At 37.8% G+C, this 24,957-nt stretch overlaps 1 protein-coding gene across 4 annotated transcripts in view; it reads right to left on the minus strand.

The window, feature by feature from the left end:
- Window positions 1-24,957, minus strand: part of FAT3 (FAT atypical cadherin 3) — a 662,573-nt gene that overhangs the window by 100,441 nt on the left and 537,175 nt on the right. For all 4 annotated transcript variants that reach the window (XM_032295797.1, XM_032295795.1, XM_032295796.1 and 1 more), the window contains 3 exons: window positions 20,093-20,232; window positions 5,327-5,602; window positions 2,545-2,755 (listed from right to left, as the gene is read on the minus strand). In XM_032295797.1, coding sequence (XP_032151688.1) covers window positions 2,545-2,755; window positions 5,327-5,602; window positions 20,093-20,232 — 627 coding nt within the window. The remainder of the gene's footprint in view (window positions 1-2,544; window positions 2,756-5,326; window positions 5,603-20,092; window positions 20,233-24,957) is intronic.

Genomic DNA, 24,957 nt, shown 5'->3' on the forward strand with positions numbered 1-24,957 from the left:
TCACGAGGTCAGGAGATCGAAGTCATCCTGGCCAACAAGGTGAAACCCCATCTCTAATAAAAATATTAAAAAACTAGCTGGGTGTGGTGATGCATGCCTGTAGTCCCAGCTACTCGGGAGGCTGAGGCAGGAGAATTGCTTGAACCCAGGAGGTGGAGATTACAGTGAGCCAAGATCACACCACTGCACTACAGCCTGGGCAACAGTGCAAGACTCTGTTTCAAAAAAAAAAAAAATACACACACACACACGTATCTTAAACTCTCTATTTGTATGCACCTTGGGATCCATATGGCCCCACCTGAACTCAACTCAGTCCCCGTCTCTCTTGTACAATCCTGCCTCAAACCCACCATTGACACCAAACACAAAACTCAAAGTAGATATAAGACCTGAAGCTCTGCACTTAAATTCTGCCTCAGTCCTTGAGGCCAAAATGAAAAGCTTCCATAGTTACTTGAGAGTACAGAGAGGAGATGGAAAATTTATAGCCCACTAATAAACAGAGTGAAATCTTGCTTATCTGATATGTGTGAGAAAAGTTAAATAAAACGTAATACTTTACACAACCATTTGTCATTTGCTTCCAAGTGTTGAAGCATCTGGGATCTGCCTCTCTTCTATCCTCAACTGGGAAGAAACCTGCTCCACCAGGACCAGTGCAGTCCAGTGTGGGTTTGTCTGTCTGTCTGTGAAGAGACTCACTGGCCCTTTAAGATTTGTTGTGAACACTGCAGTCCTTACTAGCTTCTTACATACAATCAAAGGTGATTTTTGTTTTGAGATATCAATTATTCCCATGGTTTTCTGGAAGTTCAGGTTTTCTGTATAAAAGATGTTTGAAGGAAGTAACTGTTCTGTCTTGTTTTAGTCCGTTAAAGAAATGACTGGGCACCATGGTGTAGTCTGTAGAGGTCAAAAGATAAGCAGAGCAGTCTTTTTGGCTGGATGGCAGATTAAACTGCTACTTAAAAGAATCCAAACTGGTTGAAACATTATCAGACTATCTAAAAGGAATATAAGTAGTAGGCTTAATGGCAAATGTAAAAAGCAGGTAGAGATATACAGCAAATGTTTAGAACATGGTAAGAAAAGTAGAAATAAAACCTTGTATCTAAATGATTGCAGTGACCTGAAACAAGGTATATGCATGAATGAATATGGGGAAAAGAAAAAAACACAACATTGGAAAAAAGAATAAAAGAATAAAAAGAGTTGTTGGGTTAGGTGACATTTTCTGAGATGTGATTTAAATATTCATTTTCTAGAAAAGTTTCCTTATATTACTTGTGGAACCCAAAGAACAAAGATTATATAATTAAGTAATAAAAAAAGTCCTGTGATAAAAGATGTAAAATAGCATTTCTAAGAAAATACTGGTCAGGCTTTAGATTGAAAGGAAATTCCATGGAAACCTAGAAAAAAAAAATAGGTAAACTCTGGGAACTTAGCTATTACGAAACTCACATCTTTTCTTTTTCTTTTTCTTTTTTTAAATAGAGCTTAGCACAGAACCATGTAAAATGTGGGTCCCTAATACAAGAAATGGGTTTAGGTTATCCTTCAATGCAAGAATGATTTTTTAAAGAAGGTTGTTGGCTTTCCTTTTTCTAAAATTTCTAGTCCACAACTGTCATTCTAGCATTCATATTTTAATTCAACCTCTCTCAAAAATGTTCTATATTTAAATGAAGGGAGAGAAGTCTTTCCATCTCTGGCATGAAAGGAGATTGAATTTGGCATTATTCATGACAGACATAATGTTGCAGAACGCTTTGGAAATTAGTGGCTTGAATATTCAAAAAAGTTGGAATGGGAAAGAAAGAATGGAGCAGATTAAGGATATCTGTCATTTTTCAGGCTATCTCTTACTTAGCCATTCATCTCTCTGTCATTAAAGCTTTTCAGCTATCAGTCTTCAACCGTCAGTAAACTATGGTCTTGCCTTATAGATGTTAAAATGAATTTTAAAACATCTCAAATTTAACAAAACAAGAACCTGTATCTATTTATGTCTCAGGTTCAGCAAGCAGTTCAGACTCCGTATCTACCACCCGCTCTGCTACCCAGGTTGCCTCCAATGACGTGAATTTGTGCTAACTGTGAGGGTGAAGGAATTTCTGAAGCCCACAGACCACCTATTGATAAGCAAACAAAGACTTGTTAAGATTCAATTCACAGGACACCCTGGCGGCCCTCAAATGATGGGAGACTTGGGTGATGTTAGTCTGAGGCCCTGGCTTGTTGGCCCACGGGTAAAAGCTACTAAATTTATTACATATTTCTTTTATCCTCTCTAGTCCAGAAAAATCCAAGATTGAACACAACAAAGGAAACTTTCCTTGCTGTTAATGATGGAAAACCTATTACTGAAATGTCAAGAACTTAATCCACCATCATCACCCAAATAGGGCAGCGGCTTGGCCAAAGAAGTTCATTTAGAGATGTTCCATTGTCAATGATCTGAATTTTACAGTGATAAACACTACCGAGGGTCGAATGCCATGCATTATGCTGAAATCTGTGCAGTGCAACAGCTCTCACCTGCTTCTATGGTATATATGAGTTCTGCATTTTCCCCTTTGTCTTTGTCCAGAGCCGTCACTTGTAGAACAGCTGATCCCAGAGCAGCAGATTCAAACACAGATGCTTCATACAGTGGGTTGGTAAAATAAGGACTGTGATCATTAGCATCCTCCACATTCACAATGACTCGGGCCAAGTTTCTTCGATAAGGAAACTCCTGATCTCTGACCTTTAGGCAAAATATAAGAAGTGGTGGGACTCAAATCTTAAATTTCAAGCAACTCACATGGCTTTGTCTGGGATGAAAACAAAATGAAATAAAGCACTCAGTGCTTGACCCAGTTCCAGGCATCTAGTAGGTGCTCAATAAATGGTGGTATCATCAAGTGAGGAAACACTGTGACCAATTTGAGAGCAGGGGTTACAACATCTTTATTGCTCAGCCTAATGTCTGACCTGTGGTCTGTGCTGTCTGTGTGTGTGGAACTGATGCTGTGATATCACAAACACAGTGCTGTGCTCGGGCTGTCCCCATACAGTGACCTCCCCTTGTTATTTGTGTACACAGATGGTAATGGGATAGTGGACAGAGGCTCTTCCACAGGGGCAATTACAGACTGGAATTAATGAACACAACCTAGGCATTTCCTTTCATCCATTCAACAGACATTTATCGTCACCTATCTGTTAAAGTCCCTGGCTTTGCTCTGGTGGTTCAGCAGTGAATTTGATACAGTTCCTGCCCTCAAGAAGCTTAGAGTCAAGTGGGAATACAAACAAGTAAATGGATGGGTATAATGCTCAGGGCTAAGTATTCTCATGGGATGCTCTAGAGGTGCTCGCAGAATAGAAAGAAGAAACTAACCTAGATTTTCCCTTCCTAGAAAAGGTAACAAGAACAAGTAGGAATGGTAAAATGGTGGTGGTAGTGGTGGGTGTCACTTTCAGGCAAAAAAGCCAATATGTACAAAGGCCTAGAGCTAAGAGAACCCTGACCACCAGGAAGATGAATCAAATCTTAATTTCTCACTTGGAGAAACATTAAATAAAATGTCACACTTTACACAACCATTTGTCATTTGCTTCAAAGTGCTGAAGCATCCCCTTTCTGATTTCACCAAAAAACCATGCTTGGCAGTTTTAAAGTTTCTCCTAGTTTGCATATGGCAGAAGCTTGCAAAGAATCATTTCTTTAACCACAAAGTTTTGCTATGATTTGATGTAGCACTAATCAAATATGTGCTCTTGGCTTTTTAAATTTTAAACTCCATACCTGCAGAGAGATGTGAAGAAATTAGAAAATATACCGAGAAGAGCCAATAAACATAAAGAGGTTTTCAAAAACAGTACTTAGGAGGAAGGAGCAACATGACTAAAATGGCTTAGACAGGAGAAAGGCAGTATAAAGCAGTTGTTTGCTCTAAATGTTCAATTATATAAGTGATAAGTGGTAGAGGGTGACCAAACTGAATTCTGAGTTTGTTAAAGAAAGAATGAACAGAAATAACTTAAAGAATCATGAGAATGGAGTTAGTCACTGGCACAAGGTCTCTGCCCTTGGAGAAAACACATGCAGAATTAACCCAGTGAAAATCCTCAATTTCCCTGTCTGCAGACTGGTCTGCCATATCCAAGGACCAACCTAAACTCCTTATTTGGGGATTGTTGAAATGTAGGTTAGTTCGAACTAAATGTAAGCTCCTAGGGAACAGGAACTTTGTCTTTTTTGTATCCTCAGTGCTTAGCAGAGTGCTTGGTGCACAGTGAGTGCTTGGTGCACAGTAAGTGCTTGAGAAATGTATGTTAAATGAATGAATGAAGGGCCAGAGAGATGACTGCAAGACTTCTGTAAGTGACCCCTTCTGTTTCCTGGAGTCTTAGCAGGAAATCATAGCTAAGTGCATGACACTCAAGTTTCTACTTGTCCAGGAATGTTTCTAATCTTATGAAAGAAAAGTAGCACTTAGTGGAACATTACTTTCAGCTGCTTAGGAATTTGTAGTGTCTCAGTGTAGTATTTAAAAGCCAATCAGTGCAGAAGATTAAGTCGATCCTTCTACTTGGTCTTAAAGAAACACAGTAGGGGCTCTGACAGGAAGTGGCTGTGCAATGCCCTGGGGATTCTTGGGTGAAGGGACAGACTTCAGGCCATAAATTAATCAACGATGTTTCTTATTAATCTCTACTTCCCAATTATGTGGCCAGGCAAATACCACTTTAAAAGTAAAGCAATTTCTCCTATATAATTTGGAGGCCCCATGAACACAAACTCAGATTTATACTCTGCAGACTTTAGCATGTATTGAGATCTCTTTTGTGTGCCAGTATTTACTAGTACGTCCAATGCCAGTCCAGTAAGTAATAAATTGTTTTTCTAAATCCTTCCAAGGACTGAGCATTGCATAGGTTGAGAAAATGATTACCCTTGTGATTAACTTCTCAAGGAACGTCTTTTCAATTTTTCTATGAAATCTTCTGGGTGCACACCAACCCCAGAGCCTGGGAATGTGACTTGTTCCTTCCCTCTTGAGTCAGTCTGTTTGGAGCATTTATTGAGTAGCCACTGCTGCAGAACTTATCTAATATTTTAGTTTGGCAAAAATAGAGAGTTGCTATCTAACAACAGTAGTTCTTCATTGAAATAAAAAGGCAAAAATGAATGCAATCTGTCTGTGAAAAGACCAAATTTACAACTACTTATAAAATTTAGGAGCCCTATACTTCTGAAGGCTAACACGTGCATGTGTGGCCTGAACAGTCAGCAGTTCTGCAGAAGAGCAAATTAGGATTTAGGTCTTACCATTATGTTGAGAATGTGCTTGTCCTGGGCCTCATGGTCCAGCCTCTCAGCAGTATAGAGCACGCCAGTGCTAGGGTCAATCCGGAATTTTCTCATGCTGATGGAGTCGATGCTGCTATGAATAGTGTAGCTCAGCTTGTGTTTCTCATCTCTATCTGTGGCTTCAATCTGCAGGATCTCTGTGTCTGGAAGCACATCCTCGGAAATTGTCACATCATAATTCGGCTGAGAGAATTCTGGGCCATTATCATTATTATCCAGCACTTTGATAAATACCTATAGTTAAAAGAAGATAAGAATGATGACTAATGCCAATTTGCTCATTGCTAATAAAGTATGCCCTCCCTCCTTTTCCCCCTTCCACGTCCTTGGATCCTAGCTTCTGGTAGCTCTCTCAACATAGAGGAAGCTCTCTTATAAAAACAATCTGTGATTAAAGGTTGACAATAAACCAGTAGTTTATATTAGCAGGAACACAAACTATGAGCTGATCAATATTCTCACTATTAATTGAACAGCTGAGACAGCCACTTGAAGGTGATCATTCTGTAGAATTCGTTGAGACACAATGTAAATGATCACAAGGTGACCTTAGTTTGTTAAGTTGCCATTATCTTAAGTTCTTGTTATATGTTTTTCTCTTGGTGGACTTCTGTGGAGGCAGTGATGGAATGGGAAGAGGAGCACAGAAAAGGCAAAGGAATGAATGAGGTAGACTCAGAGCAGTCACAGCTTCTCAATGGTGGTGTCCACACATTGTGGTTGTCCTGATTGGAGGGTCTAGCAAAGAACGTGGCACTAACGATAGCTAAGAAATGATGTTTCCCAATTACAAAATTTTCAAATGGTTTTCTTTCATAAAGCATTTTGTTACATAAATTTCCAGACAAATATGAAATAGTGTAGTGAACACTCAAATATTTATCACTCAGCTTTGATAATAATCAATTGCTATTCTGGTTTCATCATACTTCCACTCATCCCCACCTGTTCCTCCAAGTTATTTTAAAGCAAATCCCAGCTATCATGTAATTTCAGTATGCATCTTTAAAAGACAGGACTCTTAGAATAAACACAAACACACATAATACCATTGCTGCACCTAAACAGAGAATAGTTTCTTAATGTCATCAAACATCCCATTGGTGTTCAAACTTCTCAAATTGTTTTTCCATGTGTTTTGTGTTTGTTTATACACATATATGTGTATATATATTCATAATTTCCATGTATTTTGTGTTTGTTTATACACAAATATGTATACATATATTCAAATAATACATATTTGCATATCTTTTAATCAAGATATGCAAATAAGTTCCAAACATTGCATCTGGTTGATACATCCATAAAGGGGTTAATTATATTTGAATTTATAGGTTCTCCCTCAAACTCCCCTCTATTTCCTTGCAATTTTTATGATGTTATGGTTGATACTGAAGAACTGAGCCATTTTCTCTTTAGTTCCCACAGTCTGAAATTTGGTCAGAGCATCCCTGTGGTTTTGTTCTACATGATCCTCTGTCCCCTGTATTTCTTAAAAATTAATAGTTTGATCTAAAAGCCTTGATAAAATTCAATTTTCTTTTTTTTTTTTTTTTTTTTTTTTTGGACACAACTCTTTCATGAGTGATTTGGTGTACTTCCATCTGGAGATACATCCTGTTTGCTTCTCTCTCTTGTTCTGTGATATTAGCAGATACTAGCAATCATTATACAGATAATTCTTTAAAAAGTTCAGAATGATAATGTTCTAATTCTATGATTTCCTTCCTTGTTTATTAGTTGGAACAGTTCTCTGAAAAGAAACTTCTCAACTTGGTAACTGTGAAGTACATTTCATATAGGAAAAGTAGGATAAATAATATTTCCCTTTATTAATTTGAAATAATGAGTTGGTTCTTTGGCTCTTCCCAAAGTGAATAATGAGGTTCTCTTTTTCAACCATTAGTTTGAACTCATGAATTTGATCACATTTGATTTGTTTCTTTCCATTGTAGTTATATTGATGATGCACATATAGCCCAACCTTGGCCTGTAGGAGCCTCTTCCAATTAGTTCCTGACATCTTTTGACACAGCCCTAGTACTCTTTGATAGCTTCCTTGCTTTCTGAAAATTGTTACCAGTAATTTTTCCAGTGTTATCTTGTACATTTTCTGCCCCAATCTGTAATTACCCATTTCTCCAAAATGGCTCGTTTCCTTTTTAGTTGGAAATGACATTTAGAGACCATGATCCACTGCTAGGAATGCTGATTGCTTATTTGGTTTGTTATTATATTTCAGTTTTATTCACTGGACAGAGTCAGGAAAGGTTTGTGGGTTTTTTTTAACTAAATATTTCATGAGTTCATATTGCTGCTTCCTATTCAAAATTATAGCATCCGAGTTTTTACTTAATGTCATGGATTTTATCTCTATCTTCTTTATATCTATCTTCTATCTCCTTTCTCTCATGCTGAAATTTCTCATGCTTAAGACATCATCAAAATTATTCATTGCTTTATTTGAATCACATGCACAAAAATCTCAGAATAATTCCAACATTCTTATTATAATTACATTATAATTATCATTAAAAACAATTTTAGTATTATCTTGTAGTTCTTTTGTTCCTAGGATTTATCCAACTAGGAATATATAGTCAAATCGTGTGTTTAAAGTCACTGAAAATATTTCTTTTCTGTGTAGATGTGCCACCAACTCGATATACATCTAACATTATTTGTTTCCATTTGTGTTCAAATTTTAGACTTTTTAAATATTTAATTTAATATTATACGCAAAGGTACAAAGGCAAGTTTACAAAAAAGATATATTCAAAGAAGTTCAGCTTCTGTACCTTCCCCCTATACACTATTCCCTTCTCCTACAGATAACTTTAAAAAAAATGGTATGGTTTACCCATCAAATATTTTGTTAATATAAACATACTGTATACACTGTTGCCGGCCATGCTATTTCATTTAACATTACATTAACATTACAGTTACAATTAACATACCATTAACATTGGTTCTCAACGAGGGATGGTTTTGTCTTCCATAGGACATTTAGCAGTGTCTAAAGTCCTTTTGTTTGTCACACTGGGAGGAGGACTGTTTCTGACATCTAGTGGGTACAGGCCAGGGATGCTGCTAAACATTCTACAGTGGCACAGGACAGTCTCCACAACAAAGAATTATCTAACCCAAAATGCCAATAGTGTTGCTGTGGAGAAACCCTACATTACATTCTGAAGATAATGTCATAGAAGTACAGAGATACTCTCCCAGTGAGTAGATGAATCAGTTAATTCAACTATTTTTCTACTGGTGTTCATTACGATGTCTCCAATTTTTGTTCTTAGGGTATGCAAGGAGAAGCCTTGTGCCAGTGAGTTTTTTTTTTTTTTTTTTTTCCTCCGTATTTTTTGCTAGCACATATTTAGGTTCTAGAATTGGGATAGTTAGGTCAAAGTATAAGTGCTTATGTAGTTTTTATATATATTCCCATCTTTTACTTGCTCAAAGGTTTTATCATTTTGCATTCCCAAAATAATACGTAAGAATGATTGTCTCTCACAACCTTGCCAACAGAATATGTAGTAAGATTTCTAGATTTTTTGCCAATCTGATAGATGAGAAATGGCATTTCAGTATAATTTTAATTTACCTTTCTCTTTTTGAGTGAGGTTGGAGCAATTTTTCACATATTTAGGAGTCATTTGCATTTTTTTCTGTTTAATTATTTGTATCTCATCTCATTCTTCTATAGGTTAGATGGCCTCTTGTTCTTTATTTTTGGAAGTTGGTGATAGAAATCGCAAATATGCTTTCAATTTTGTCATGTAGTTTTATTTTGCTTATGGTGGATTTTTTTTCTTTCTATGCAAAAGTGAATACATCAATCTTTTTCCTTATCGTTTCTGGATTCACAGTTTAGACTATTTTGCGAACTTTCAGGTTATAAATGAACACATTCATTTTAAAAAATGCATTTGTATGTTTTCTTTTCTTTCATTTACATCTCTAATCCACTTGGAATTTTTCCTGGTATACTGTGATTATTTTCCATATGGCTCTCCATTTGTCTCAATGACACTCTTTAGAAAATCCATATTTCTAGATTTTCTATTCTGTTCCATTGGTTTATCTGTCTTTTCATGTATCAGTGCCAAAATGTTTTAATTATAGAGAATTTATAGTACATTTTAATGTTTGGAAAGGCTGGGCCCTCTTTTCCCTCTTTCTCAGGGTTTTCCTGGCTATTTTTGCTTCTTCTTCTTAATAAACCTGTATAGCACATGATAGAAATTGTTAATTGCAATTATGCTATAAGTACAGGTTAACTGAAGGAAAACTGACTTCTCTCTAATGTAGTCTTCCTATCCAAGAACACGGTTTGTCTTTTTTCATTTGTTCAATATACTGTTTTATTTTTTCTGGGAACATTTAGTTTTCCTTAAATAGGTTTTGAACACTTTCTAAAGTTTATATATATGCTACCCTAAATGGAGTCTTCTCTTCCAATATATCTTTTCATTGTTTTTTTTTTGGTTATATATACGTAAGCTAATAATTTTTGTATGTTAAATTTTTAACCTCTTATTTTACTAAATTTTCCTATTATTTACAGAAGTTTTTCCATTCAGTCTTTTGAGTTTTTCAGATATATATAATTATACTACATGCAAACAGAGATACTTTTACCTTTTTTTTATGGCACAAACTGCTTTATCTTGTCTAATTGCATTGGCTATTACAGTATGACAGTAAACAGTAGTGAACAGAGTGATGCTGTTGTCTGATTTCTAATAGAAAAATCCTCTAGTTATTCTCCATTAAATAGTATGCTAGTGTTTGGCTGTATTGTAGAACATTATTTACTTTCAAAAATAAATGCAACCAGGTTAAGCCTATCTGCGTAAATGGCTGCACTCTCACTCACTTTGGTACAAATATGCCTTTTTTGAGGGAAAGACAAGGAGTGGTGCTGCCACCTCTATGCTGGGACGACTTGCCATTCAGAGTAAGCTTGACATGGGACAAGCTTTGCCCTGTAGTAGTTTGTGGTAGAAAAAGGGTTAAAAAGTGTGCTGGTAAAGTTTTGGGTATTGTTTTTTCTCCACTGTATTTGCAGAACCATGCTAGATTCTTTGAACGCCAATTCTTTCATTTACAAAGTTCAAGTTAACTTAGTAAAGATGCTAAAATATTTGTGTTCAGTTATATTAATGGGATGAAAAAGCCTTTCTGGCCAGCAAGCCTGCCCTGACCTTCACGAAGTTTCAAAATTGATGTGCTCTTGAAAAGCTTGCCTCTTTTTGCTTGCTTTGTCTTAAGCCTAATCTACAGTCAGAACAAGTGTTTCTCTGTAAAAGACTTCCTTCTCCTCCTTTGCTTTTTATTTCCCACAGCCGGGGCCATTTGTGAGCTCCTGAACTAACAAACAAAGCAAAGTAACTCTCAAAGATGTTGTGTTCAAAATGGTAATTGAAATGCCTAAAGAAGTATAATGAAATCAAAGCAGGAGGAAACCTGAATATAGGAAGTCTCTTCAGAGCTGGTTTCAATGCTGCCCACCACAAACACTTTGGGTTTTGCTGGCTCTTCTAAGCTAACTCTGGGTAGATGCCAAGCTCTGCTTCACAAAGGCTCATGAAGTGTCCATGGGGCGAGCTGTAGGGTGAAAGCGCTGTCTTTTATTAGAACCAATTAAGTCCTAAATGACTACTGAAATTCTGTTATGCCTCTGCTGGCATTTCAAAACCACATTTAAAACATTCTATAGTTATGATTTCAAGGGTGAAGCTCCTTGTATTCTTCTCAGGTTTACAAGTTTTGTTTATCAATGGATAAGTAGAAAAATCACATTAGCTTGTACTGGTTTTACAGTTTATAAATCTGTATTACATTCATTTCCTGGACTTTATTATATCTGGTTTATCAGTGGGTAAAATGAGAATTAGAGAAGTTAAAGGATGTGCCTGAAGTCCTAATGGCAAGGCCAGACTCAACCTCAGGTATTACAGAGCCAATTCTGTATTCATCCCATCCTATCATTTCCATGTGCATTTAAGTTACACGTTAAAAATAAATGCACGTAACATTTATTACATACAATGTGTACAAATATTATGTACTTTGCTATAGAGAAATCCTAATTTACAAAATAGATAACTGATTCCATTCTCATTTCAGGGACATTCATTATGAGGTTATTTTAAATATAAAGATCCCTGGTGCCTTGAAAATTAGAATTTATATTCAAAAATTGATTTCCTCATATGGTTTCAAGCCCAGATCTATTACATACAGTGAAATTTTATTATTATTTTATTATTTTTTGAGATAGGGTCTCCCTCTGTCTCCTAGGCTGGGGTGCAGTGGCACAATCATAGCTCACTGCAGTTTCAGACTCACACCTCAGCCTCCCAAAGAGCAGGGACAATCGGAGTATACCACCAGGCCTGGCTAATATTTATTTTGCAGAGACAAGTTCTCACTATGTTACTCAGGCTGGTCTCAAACTCCTGGTCTCAAGCAATCCTCCGCCCTTGGCCTCCCAAAGTGCTGGGATTACAGGCATGAGCTACCATACCTTGCCCTATCATTTTTTGTTTTATTAAAAAAGAAAGTCTTTCATTTTAAGATTTGGCTTGCTGCCTTATTTTATCTGCATACATTTGTAGTTGTTTCAGCATCTTCCTACTCTAAATACACAAGGAAAGTGTTGGCCACCGCTTTTTTTCACCTGCTGAGAGGCAGATAACACAAAAGGAGATGAAGGGAAAACCCTGATGAGGGAGATGTCCTGTGGGGGGCTATTTTCTGGGGAATCATAGAGTAGCTATAGCAAAAATGATTTGTTTCTTCCCCTCTGTAAAGTAGGTTCAGGATGAAGGGAGGCCATAAAACAAAGTCCAAATCTTCAAGATAAAAACTACCTTTTAAGGAAGCAGGCCATTTAGAAACTCCAAACACAGAGGTTAGAGACGAGAGAGGAGGGATGAAATCCCCAAAGTGATGAAGATCAAGACTAACCTTAGGAATTCAGGTCACAGCCCTCCCAGCCCTCCCAGCCACAGTACATGCAGGCCCTTTGGCAGAAAGACTGGCCAATTTCATTAATTGTCTTTGTGAGGCTTTAGAATTTTGGAGATTATCTGAAAGAGATTTTTAAATCTCAGGTTTAGCTATGAAGCATTTGGATACAAGCTGATTTTCCTATCTTTTAAATTTTATTTTAATCAATTAATTTTTGTGACAGGGTCTCTGGAGTGCAGTGGTGTAATCACGGCTCACTGCAGCCTCAACCTCCTGGGCTCAGAGGATCATCCTGCCTTCCAAGTAGCTGGGATTACAGGTGTGTGCCCTCATACCTTTTAGTTTTTTGATTTTTTTCGTAAATACTGGGGTGGTCTTGAACTCTTGGGCTCAAGCAATCCTCTTGCCTTGGCCTCCCTTAGTGTTGGGATTATAGGCATGACTCCTGTACCCAGCCTTTTAATTTTTTTAGAGTTAGGGCATGATCATAGCTTACTATAACTTGAACCTTTGGGCTCAAGTGATCCTTTTACCTCAGCCCCTTGAGTAACTGAAACTACAGATGCATGTGACCACTATGCCTGGGTAATTAAAAATTATTATTATCATTATTATTTTTGCAGATATAAGTTATCACTATGTTGCTCAGGCTAGTCTTGAATTTCTGGCCTTAAGTGAACCTCCCGTCTCAGCCTCCCAAAATGTTGGGATTACATGTGTGAGACATCGTGCCTAGCCTTCCTATAATTATAAGTCCAAAGGATGACCAGAATAAGAAAAACATTGAAACCACAAAATCACACGGGTCCCTGAATCAAATCAATGTAACTTTTAGATTACAATTTGGACATGGCTGTCTCTGCTGTCCTTCATAAATAACAATAATAGCCATACACATATTGTACAGCTAATTTTAAGCTAATTGAGAAATAAACAATAATAAAGCCTGTATGCACATCACAGATTCCAAGAATCTTTATGTAATAGCTTATTTCTACTTATAATTTATGAGGCACGTAAGGTTTTATCCTCAATATGCTGAAGAAACTGAGTCTTATAAGAGACTAAGCTGCCTTCTATAGTAACACAGACAGCAATTGATTAAGTGCTGACTTGAAGTTGGGTTGCCTAATTCTGAGTTGGTGCTCCTTTCATTATACCAGAGGATTTCAATAATGAGTTAAATTGTATATTTCATATATACAAATGTGTAGGAAAATGTTCCTGGACTTGTATATTATTTTGAGAAGAAGCAGGTTTATATCTCTTCAGCTGTGTATACTTAAGCTGTCTGTGCCTCAAATTCTCACTGGAAAATGAATGTAACAATAATGCCCGATTTAAGTATCCCAGAGTTATAGGGGAAAGAAGCTTAAGAATGAGCCTTATGGCCGGGCATGGTGGCTCCTGCCTGTAATCCCAGCACTTTGGGAGGCCAAGAGGGTGGATCACTTGAGGTCAGGAGTTCGAGGCCAGCCTGGCCAACATGGGGAAACCCCGTCTCTACTAAAAATACAAAAATTAGACCAGTGTGGTGGCATGTGCCTGTGGTCCCAGCTACTCTGGAGGCTGAGGCAGGAGAATCACTTGAACCTAGGAGGTGGAGGCTGCAGTGAGCCAAGATTGTGCCACTGAACTCTAGCCTGGGCAACAGAGTGAGACTCTGTCTCAAAAAAAAATGAGTCTTATTAGTTAAATGATTATTATATAAATATCAGGTATCATATATTATTATATATTACTAATATCATATATATTTTCATCCATTAACTCTTTGAAAGAGCCATGTTCTAGATTCATTTAAACTTGCTCTGATGATGCGTGTGGTGGCACACACCTATAGTGTCAGCTACTTGGGAGGCTTGAAGTGGGAGTATTGTTTGAGCCCAGCGAGTCCAGGCTACAGTGAACTGTTACTGTGCCACTGCACTCCAGCTTGGGTTATAGAGTCAGACCCTATTCCATTAAAAAAAAAGAAGTTACCATAAACTTAGAAGCTTAAAACACTGATTATCTCATAGTTCTGTAGGTGAGGAGTCAAGACCAAAATCAAGGGTTGGCATGGATGTGTTCCTTTCTGGAAACACTGGGGATGACTGCCCCACGTTCATTCCGGCTGTTGACCGAACATAGTTCCATGTGGTTGTAGAGCTGAGGCCCCCGGTTTTCCTGCTGGCTGTCATCTGGGACTTTCTCTCATCGCCTTAAGGCTGCATTGATTCCTTGTCATGTTGCCATTTGCATTTTCAAACTAAAAATGACATCTCAAGTCCTTCTCACATTTTGAATCTCTGACTTTTCCTTTTGCTGCCGCTTTTCTGACTCCAGCTAGAGAAAGTTATCTGCTTAAGGGCTCATGTGATTCGACTGTGCCTACCTGGATACTCCAGGATCCTCTCTGTATCTTAAGATTTATAGCCCAATCACATCTGCAAAGTCCCATTTGCCACGTAACACAGTATATTCACAAATCCAAAGATTAGGACACGAACATCTTCCCGGGGAAGTGAAGGAGAGCCCTGCTGCCTACCATGAATACCACCTGCTTCACTGAGTAACTGTAAGAGTTAAATGATTTTGTTGTTGAGGATCATTATATGCGAACACTTGGGTTTTTAAATCTCTTTCATGTGTTTCAGTCCATTATCCCATTATTCTTTTTGATGTTCATATTATCTCATCTTTAATCAGTGGAAATCCATTTAAGTTTCTGGTTGTCATGCTTTACCATGATTCCAGTAGGCTTTTCTGGCAGGAACAGATGCTGTAGGTTCCTCCTGCAAACCTGCAGTTAGCCATTTCTGTGAGGAATCCTGACTCCTTTCCTTGGTAAATGGTATGTAAAGATGGCAGTCTGGGCACTATGGGTAGAATTCCTCTTAAAATGGCTTTGTAGTGCTGCTTGATGTTTGGATGGATGATAACCCCATCCTCCTAGGCATGTCATTATTCCCACTTCTTATGGGCCTCTGTTTCTACTTGGATACTCTCTATTCCTCCCCTGCTCATAACAGCCAATGCTCCTTGTGATTCCTCAACTCTTTTCCAACCATACACAGTATTGATTCCTTCATCCTTTCATATCCCTGTGCCAGACACCCTTCAGACATCCTCACTCATCTCTGGGCTTCTAAGACATCAACGTGAGGAACACTTCTGTAATGTTTAAGAATGGTAGTACCCCTTTCTCCCACAGACTATTCCTATTTTTAATAAGATTTCTCAAAGAGAGCTAATCTCCTGTTTGCTGTCCAAGGCTTTGGTGGACAAGCAGTCTTTCTTAACCCATGACAATAGTACTTTGAAACACCATGGATAACAGGCAGCCCAGTGACAGAGCTGGGGAGCCTTTAAAGGACGATGATTCCCCTAGGTGTGTGTGTATGTTTCCCAGGGAGTGTCCAGGGCTACATGTTGAAATTTTTAACTAGAGTTACTGGCTGAAATAAAACTATTAGGGAGTTAGTTTATCTGAACCATTTTTAGATCACATACCCATTTGAACATCTGATGAAAATTATGGACTTTCTCTCTAGAAAAACATATACACATGCCAAAACTGATGAACAAGTTCATGGGCTTCAAGGACCTCTTAGGATCTCAAACTCTTTTGGAGAGTTTAAGTTGCTAGTACAGCTAGGTCCTGATTTGCACAGGCTTGTTAGAGACAGTAGGATTTGAAGTGGGGCAGGAATCTGGATAAGAAGGCATCCGAGTGCTGGTTTAACATCACTCCAGTGCATTAGTCATTCTTTGGTCTAGGGAAATGCTAATTCCGGTGCCAGTTCATGAACTGTCTGTTATCTTTCCACGACATGAGTAGTATAGAGAATGAGTAAGCTTTTAAAACTTGTAATAATTCTTGGGACATGGCAAGCACTAAAACATGTCAGTTGGTTTTAGGCAAAGAGAAGACTACTGAAGAGCCACCAAAGGTGACCATCCTGAGATGGCACATGAGGAACTGGGAAAAGCCCACTAAGAGACCTTTGGCCTGTTGTGGCCACAGAGTCCTTGACAAATTCTATTTCGTCTGCACTGAATTTGCCTTAAGGCATATTGTCTTGCACCTTCTATCCCGGGACAAGTCAGAAAGTATCCAGAATAGTCCCCACTAAAGGAGGGGGATGCAGCCACTGGGTCTTCCATTTCACCAGAGCCCTGTCTCTCTCACTTCTCACAGCAACATATGAGGTCTCAGAGAAACTAACAGGCGATAGGAATAGTAATAATAGCAGTAGTAACTAGTATTAGCTGAATTCTGACTACATTTAGACCTCATGCTGATACTCTGTATGCATCAACTCATGTAATCCTCACAGCAACTCCCATGTTGTAGGTATTGGCACCCCCAAACAAGAAGATGAGGGGGCAGAGAAGTTAGGTGGCTTGCTTGAGGTGACTCATCTGTTATATTGGCAGAGTTGAGATTGGGATGCAAAATTCCCTGCTACAAAGCCTGTGTGGCCAAATACTACGTTGTGTTATAAAAAGTAAAATCATGTCCACTAAGAAATAAAGAACTAGTTTATGTAGAGGCCTCTGTCTATCTTGCTAGGAGGTTTTTGCCAATATTGGGATGCTTTATTCTTGTGTTTAGTTCATTGAAATCTTTACAACTTAAAATCCACAGGACCTTCTTATGTTCTGTGCTCTCACTAAGAAATTTCAGTAAAGGAAAGCATGTTTGTCATTAGATATTGTAGCTCTGAGGCACATGAATCCCATGAGCGCTGGGAGAACAGGACAAAACTGCATGTGAAGGAAGGGTTTTCGTGTAGACACAGAATCACTGAGCTTCTGATGTATCTGACATTTGTGAAGCCAAGTTCAACACGTTGTTTATGGATGATTTGAAGCCCAAGTCATATCCTGTTTTATGATTCCAAATGAACAAAGCAGAGAAAAGTTCCCAGAGGAAAACTGAGCAGGTGTTTTGGGGCTACAGGACATTTATTTAGTTACATGGTGAAGGTTATCTGTTTGATGGTAGAATCATTAAATTGCCTAGGGTCATGCATAGGAACATGCTTTCATGGTTTTAAAAGAAATGTGGAATGCCTTTTATTTCCCAAAACATCCTTTTGCAAAAATGTCCTTGACACCGAGAGTGCTGACTAATTCAGAGAGGCACTCCTGCCACCACTGCCAGGAAAGCCGTGGTAAATGCGAGAGAGGCCTGCATTGGCAGGGGCTGGTGAGGTGGTCAGGCTCTAAGATAGCTCGGCAGACAGAGTAATGACTTCCTGATGGTAATACCAATGGCACACAAGTATGTATTTTGGAAACTCTTAGCTCTCACTTTGTAAAAAGGTCATGACTCTGGAGACACAGAGTGACTTCAATGCTTTGGACAAGAAAATCTCTTGGTACCCTTTATTAACTTCCTTATCTTGGCCCTACCGAAAGGTGTCCCAAAGTTCACCTAATTCTCTAACTCCGTCAAAACAGCCCTGGAGGTAAGCCTAACTGTATACTAGTCAGAAATAAAATAAACAAAAACAGGAATCAAACAGTGTGTACATTCAAAGTCTTGTCATATATGTTTCCATATTAACTTGAAAAAAGTGAGTGCATGTCAGTCACCTGGATTTAAAACTCTGAATCACTGTGACCTTAGTATTTAGCATCTAGAACCACGCCGAGCACATGTTATGAACTCCAAAGATATTTGTGGAACAAATGCTGTTAAATGATTTCTCATTTAGTTCTAATAAAATTCTAAAGTAAAAGTATCATTGATAATTTTTGTTGGTGTTAACATGAATCAGTTTTGTGCTTCCGAGATCCAGCATATCTGCTACATAGACTCTGCTGAATATGTATCTACTATTCATTCACTCGTTCTAAGAATATTCAATTTTTAAAATATCCATAATGGTATTCTGGGCACACTGAATAACATTTAATCCAACTGATATAAAACCCTGGAGAAAAGTCTGGAGATGAATATGGTTTCATGCTTTATTTGTATTTTATTCAAATATGTCTTATGTTTTTAAGTGGCACTAAAAAGTCGAGGTTGAATATGCTAAGAGAAAGCTAATTTTTAAAACTTAAATTCATATTTAATGTGAATTAAGACTTAAGACAGCAATACAGCAGGTGGGTTGTTTTGTATTAGTCTTTTGGGGGCATGCTTTAGATTGTGTGGTACTTGAAAGAACTCGGCCATGGGTGCTTTTCATGTGTCTATAGTTTAGCCTTGAAAACACCCTGAAACAGTATGGCTTTCAATTGGGTGACCATATAATTTATCATCTAAACTGGGGCCATTTAGAGAGTGAATGGGGTATTATCATTAATTATGCCAATGCCACAGACATACATGGGACTCTTTAAGGCAAACAGGGTCATAGGATCATCCTAGTTCTTGGGAAAAGACACAAGTTGGAGGATCAGAAATTGTCACATACTGGCTGCCATATTATATGCAAGTTACTTCCCGTTTCTAAGGTTTCAGTTTATTCAAATGAAAAGTAAAGGAGTTGTACTAAGATGAACCCTATTGTTTTTTTCAAATTCTACCATTCTATGATTATAAACAGGCTCAAAAGAAAGAGTTTCATTATATTTTTGAAATAGTCTCAAACTAAGAGGCAGCTGGTTAGGCAAACATATGAAATATTCATCCTCTCTCCTTTTTAAAACAGCATAGTTGCAAATGCTTACATCATATTTAAGATGAATCAACACTTGCTTGCCTCGGGTTGGCAAAAATTTCGTCTTCACAACCTGAAGCATTGTGTTCAGAAAGATTCTAAGGACACATCTGGGCTCAGCAGAAAAACAGGCCTTGATGAATTAGTGATGCCTTCTGCAGTCAGGCGAACTGCAGAGCACACCAGGGACTGAAAGAGGGGTTATAGCATAGGCATGTGTGTCAGCTCTCGGCCACAACTGGCCTAGGTCTCTGGTGCTAAAAAAAATCAAACAAAAACACTTCTTATATTTAGTACAAGTCTGCCCCATACTGATATCTAACATTGTGTTGGTCTCAGAAAGATGTACTGAGCCACATGAGCAGCCCAGAGATTTTCTTTCCCTCTGGCTCTCAATGCCCTTTCATATGCACTGAGTTGCAGAATATAAGGAGCTGTCCTTGACCCTGGCTGCATGTTAGAATCACATAGGATTTCTGTGGCTGGGGTCCACCATTGGTGTTTTTATCCTCTCCCCACAGTGAGGGAATTTTACTCTACAGGAGGGATAAAGAGGCTGGAAAGGCAGAAGAGAGTCATGACACCTAGATCCCAGTCCTTTTTCTTTACTAAGGCTGTGTGACCTTGGATATATTACTTAGCTTGTCTAAGTCTATAAATGAATTTGGACTCTTACGTGTTCTCTAGCTATAACTTTCTGTGACTAAAAAAATGAGGAGGTAAAGAATAACATGGTGTGTCAACTCAAGCAATATAGATGTCCTCCTCTTTGGAAATTCAAGGAAAGTTGACTTTATTGTCAAACAGATAAATCTACGGTAGATAATCAGGAAACAAACATGTATCACTTTGCCATGCATGATCAATCACAACTTCTTGAAAACGGCAGCTAAGTTATATGGTATCATCTATAGAATCCCCTTTCTCAGTTCTTGAAAATGATTTTTTTAAACACTAGAAAACCATGGACATAATTTACTACTTCCACTACATTTTGTTTTTTTTGTCATCGCTTGCAACCCTGACTTTAGCAGCTGTTTCAGCATTCCTGTAATTCAGTAATTTAACATCTCACCTGAGTGACAGCAACATTCGTCCCATCGGTGACTTCCACACTCATATTATAGATGGACCTCTGCTCTGCGTCCAAAGGTTTTGCGATGACAATTGTCCCAACACCCTTCTCTGCATCAAAAGCGCTGTCAAAATTCCCCCCTGATGATTTCACAGAAACATGAAATTAGCAAATCTGAGATCTTATTACATTTATTATATCATATATCTTTAAAGGGAGCTCTTATACAGAAATATTTTTTGATAGACATCCCTATGGCTCAATTTTGTACATCGTAAATGGGACCTCTTTATTTCTAACTTGATTCATAGTTCAAAACACAGCCTCTACAATGCATAACAAATGTCACAAAAAAGGAATGTATTGCAAAGAAAATCCTCAGCAGTAATGTTAAGAGTAGTGAAGCATAAACTGACTCCATTAAATATTTAGAAGCCTAAAGGCCCTTCAACGTTTTGTGGCTTCTGTGTTAGAAATTTATAGATCTTTTTTTTTTCCAAAGTAGATTAAATTCTAAGTAAATAAATAATCCAATTATTAATGAAATGAGTAGACATTAAAAATCTATTCCAGGATTGATGGTAAACATTTGGCTGCTAGAATTCAGATTCCCTTAATTAAATGTCAGAAATAAAATTATAAATTCTAAACAGTAAGAAAAAGCAAAAAAAAAATTCATATTAAAAATTCTGTATCTGTAAGCTGGGATATTTATATAAATACTTATTTTGCCATTTTGACAGTAAAAAAACCTAATTTTTTCCCCTAAAAATGCAAAAAGTCTAGGAAGAGTCACAAAATAAAATTGGGAAAGAAGTAGAAGAAAACATCAGTTTATATAACAACAAAATATGAAAAATTCACATGAAAGCTGAGAAAACTATACTTTCCCTTCAACTCCCAGGAAAAGTATAACTCACAGTCTGTGAATGATGTGCTTAAGACAACATTGCCATTGTTGAAATGGCTGCTGATGTTTCCACCTCTGTGAACCCAAGTGTGGTTTATGATCTGCCCAAAATGACATTTTTTTTAAGGGGAAGAAAGATAATGGTATAAATGCTGGAACAATTTTAATTAAACATGAGTATATGTTTACAAGCTCTATTTACTTTGGCCTGAAATACCATGGTGTTGATTTTGTTCTCAGACAGTAATTTTATTTAACTACAGCATCTGGGGCAATGCATTTATTGAATTTCATGTTTTGGAAAACTAATTTTGGTTTATTTTCACATTCCACATTCTTTGCACTTCATGTTGCTGATCAATGAACAATATATTTCTTTTATATAATAATTTATGAATAGTCAGTAAAGGGAAGGAGATTTTTAACTGAATTACTAGAATCTGATGTCCAATGACAGAAAATAAATAACATAGTTTACTTAAAAAAAACCTGGCCATATGTATATATATTTCAAATGCTTATTGCTTGCAGCTGTCAGATACACTTAAGATTATTTAATTGCAAGAGAGAATATAATTGCCCTTGACATTTAATTAAAGTTATGGAGATATGAGAGTATCAGAGAATTGCTTGGGGATTATAAACTTGTTCAAAAATCTCATCTAAAAAGAGACTCATCTTCCAATTAATATCTTTTCATTGATTTACTGAGGAGCACTAAATGTTAACTCCAAAAACATTTGTTTGAAGATAGGATATGGAGAGAGGGGGAGGTCTAGGCTGAAAAGGGAAGCAAGCCTTAATGGTTACCATTTTTTATCCAAAGGGAATATTTCATTTTGATAATAACATGAAATAAAATGGAAGGCTGATTTGAGAGTCTTGAAAAACCATCTTCATGAGCAAAAGAAAAAAAGAAACATAATCATTCTCTATTAAGTGGTATATTCTGAGAAAAATTTTGCCATGAAAGAAAGGACAAAAAATTGACTCATAAGTCCTGTATGGAAGGAAAGAGGAGAATGCAACTTCTCAATTTGTTTCTCCTGGGTATTAAATCACATTTTAAATCACGTTTAGAATGTTTTCCTCACCAAAATGTTAACTTTCTTAAATCTTAGGGCCATGATATTATTTGGAGGTTGGGGAAGGTGTCATCCTCTAGCATTGATTATTTTAAAATGTGAAAATGCGTGAGTCAAGCCAAAATAAAAATTATACAAATTATAAAACTTTAGTTTGCTCCAGTTTATAGATGATTAAAAATAAAATTTAGAGAACCAGCAAGCATAGATTCTAGTTTGAGTTACTGTTTAAATGGAGCAGCCCTATTTGCTCTCTCTCACTGACTTTGACTCACATTCTACCCTGGGCCCTGTACAAAAATACATAATCATCTCATGCACTTAGTGGCATAACATTTAGACATGGCAAATAGCGGGTGTGCTTTTTCTTACGCATTTTCCATATCAAATAAAATGACTACTTTTATGGTTATTTTTTACAGTTCTCTCTCTTCCCGTGTATGTTCATATATGTATTCGTGTGTATATATGTATGTGTGTATCTCCCTCAAATACTTTAGAGCAGAAACCTCTAAAGGGACAGGGGGCATAGACTGTCAGAAGAGCAAAGCCAAGAGCACTTGAGAAGGAGCCTAAAAAATGATGTTTCTCAGTCTACCAATACAGCTAGCAGACTCAGACACTAATTTTCCAGATATTTGTGCCTAGTTCAACCAAGACGTAATGTTCAACAAAATCTTCCCTGAATTTTAAAATGAATTTCTGACAAGGGACACAGAATCTAGACCCGCAGTTTACCATCAACCCTCACACAATTTAATAACCTACTACTTAAGCATCCCATTTCATAAATGACTCCATCTCTCACCCCCAGGTCTCATTTTTCAGGCCCCCTTTTAGCCTGTAAGTGATTTCATTTTCACAGGAAACCACATCCAAATTGTCCAGGGTGAGAATATCAAATGCTAGGAGTCCATTTTCTCTAGTGGCATTCCGTTTAAACAAGGTGTGCTTCCTCAGAGCCAGTAACAGAACATGCAAAGCCAGAGTGTGTTCGGTGCAGCAGCGTTAGGCTCAACAAAAGGTGGGGAGGAGGGAGGACACCGCAGAGCTGGTCTGAGTTTCAACAAAGTGGGAAATTAGAAAAGTCACAGCCTGAGCGTTGCTGCAGGGGTGTGCGGCAGAGATGGTTAAAAGCGAGGTTGTGAACAGCCCACATAACAGATAATTCACATCAGGGACATTTCTCTTTGACCATTTTCGGTCAAGACAGGTGTAATAGAGTAAACAAAGAGTAGAAGAGGCACACTGGATTTCTGTTGGATTCTGAAGTTAAACATCCCAAGTAGGAATGTCCTAAAAGGTTTAAAAATGGGATATAAATGGAAATATTTTGAGCCAGCAGCTACTGCTTAAATGTGCTGGGCACTGGAGCACCGGGCCATAATTCTGTCTAGTTTTTCTTTATAGAAGTGTATGAAGCAGCTCTGTCCCTCCATAAAGAGATCCAATGGTGAGAATCACACAGCTTCCCTTTTAGAGAAGCTTCCAGGTCCCTCCTCTAGCATACAACTCTATTCCACTCCACGTGTAACTGTAAAAATACCAGCCCACATCTAGTTGTCACCAAAAAGGAGGTGTTATATGAGCAGCTTCCAGAACACGGAGCTGCCGAATCTCAATGAATTTAGGGAGTTGTGCACAAGCCGTTCATTCAGGTTCAGCATGTACACTGAGCTTAAGAAAGAATGCTAAACACTGGTTACGGTTTGATCTTGAAAATGCTAAACACCAATTACTGTTTTTCTGTAATTTTCTGCCTTGAAATGAAAGCAAGCACGGTACCTGGCTGAAAAGGATATTTACTTGGAAGACAGGAGATACCAGGTGGAGGTCAGGAAACAGAAGGAAAATCCTTTCTAGAATGGAGTTTAAGTTCATTTTTCTTAAAACTATTAATAGTACATTAAGTATTTCTAGGCTTCCTATTTTCCTGAAGTTTCTTCAGATGTGCTCCTATGGATTAGACTGTTGCTATGGAAAAATGAGAGGCTTATTTGGGATCAAATTAGGGAAAAAGGACAGAAGAGGGGAAATGAAGTGTTTGATGTTGAATGACTTGGAGCAAGGGACACCCTGATGCAGGAGCAGCTGTATAGAAGTGATGCATGAATGTGCTTTTTCTCCATAGCACTGGGTAAGAGTCTTTTGTTAGAGAAATACGGCCACCTGGTTAGGGAAGACCCAGAGGTGCCCAAGCTCTAGATGAAGAACAAGGCTGCTGCTAGTGCTACCAGAGACTTCAACTGGCCTACCTGATTCATCTCTAAGTAAGTGATGGCTCCACTGGGGACAAAGTTCAAGAAAGACAGGCATAAGCTTATGACATAGCGTTAGCCTGGAGCCCAAAGTTTGAAGGAACCTATGACAACTGAAGGACCAAGGCGGCCTTCCTGTATCTGCGACACAGACACTTCAGCTAGAGTTGGACCTATGTGCTAGCACTCACCAGCAGAGAATCATTTTTAAAGCGTAGCCTTACAGTAAGCGAGATAAAGAAAGATACTTTAGCAGATGCTTACCATTTACAAAGAAAATTATTTTTCTAGCCTAAGTCAGGTGAAAAGGTAAAAAAATGGTTTACAACATCCCCCATCCATCTGCAGATAAAGAGGAACTGTCTGAAGTGTGTAATAAAGGTGGCCTTCTCTATTCAAATATTTGCCAACAGAATAAAGATACAGGGACTGCACGGTGAACCAGATTGCATGCACACTAGTGAGTCTGTAAATCAAGGAGCTGTGGAGTTGAAATCATAGTCCCCTGAGAAGTGTGAAGATATGTGATAAAGCCACAAAGGATTATGGGTTATTTGTGTTCCCTTCACTTTCTTTCCCTTTTAACACAGAGAAGGAACATGCTGTGCGTTG

Source organism: Sapajus apella, unplaced genomic scaffold (assembly GCF_009761245.1).
Source record: "Sapajus apella isolate SASKATOON/1434 unplaced genomic scaffold, GSC_monkey_1.0 scaffold34, whole genome shotgun sequence".
In the NCBI taxonomy this organism is placed as follows: Eukaryota; Metazoa; Chordata; class Mammalia; order Primates; family Cebidae; genus Sapajus; species Sapajus apella.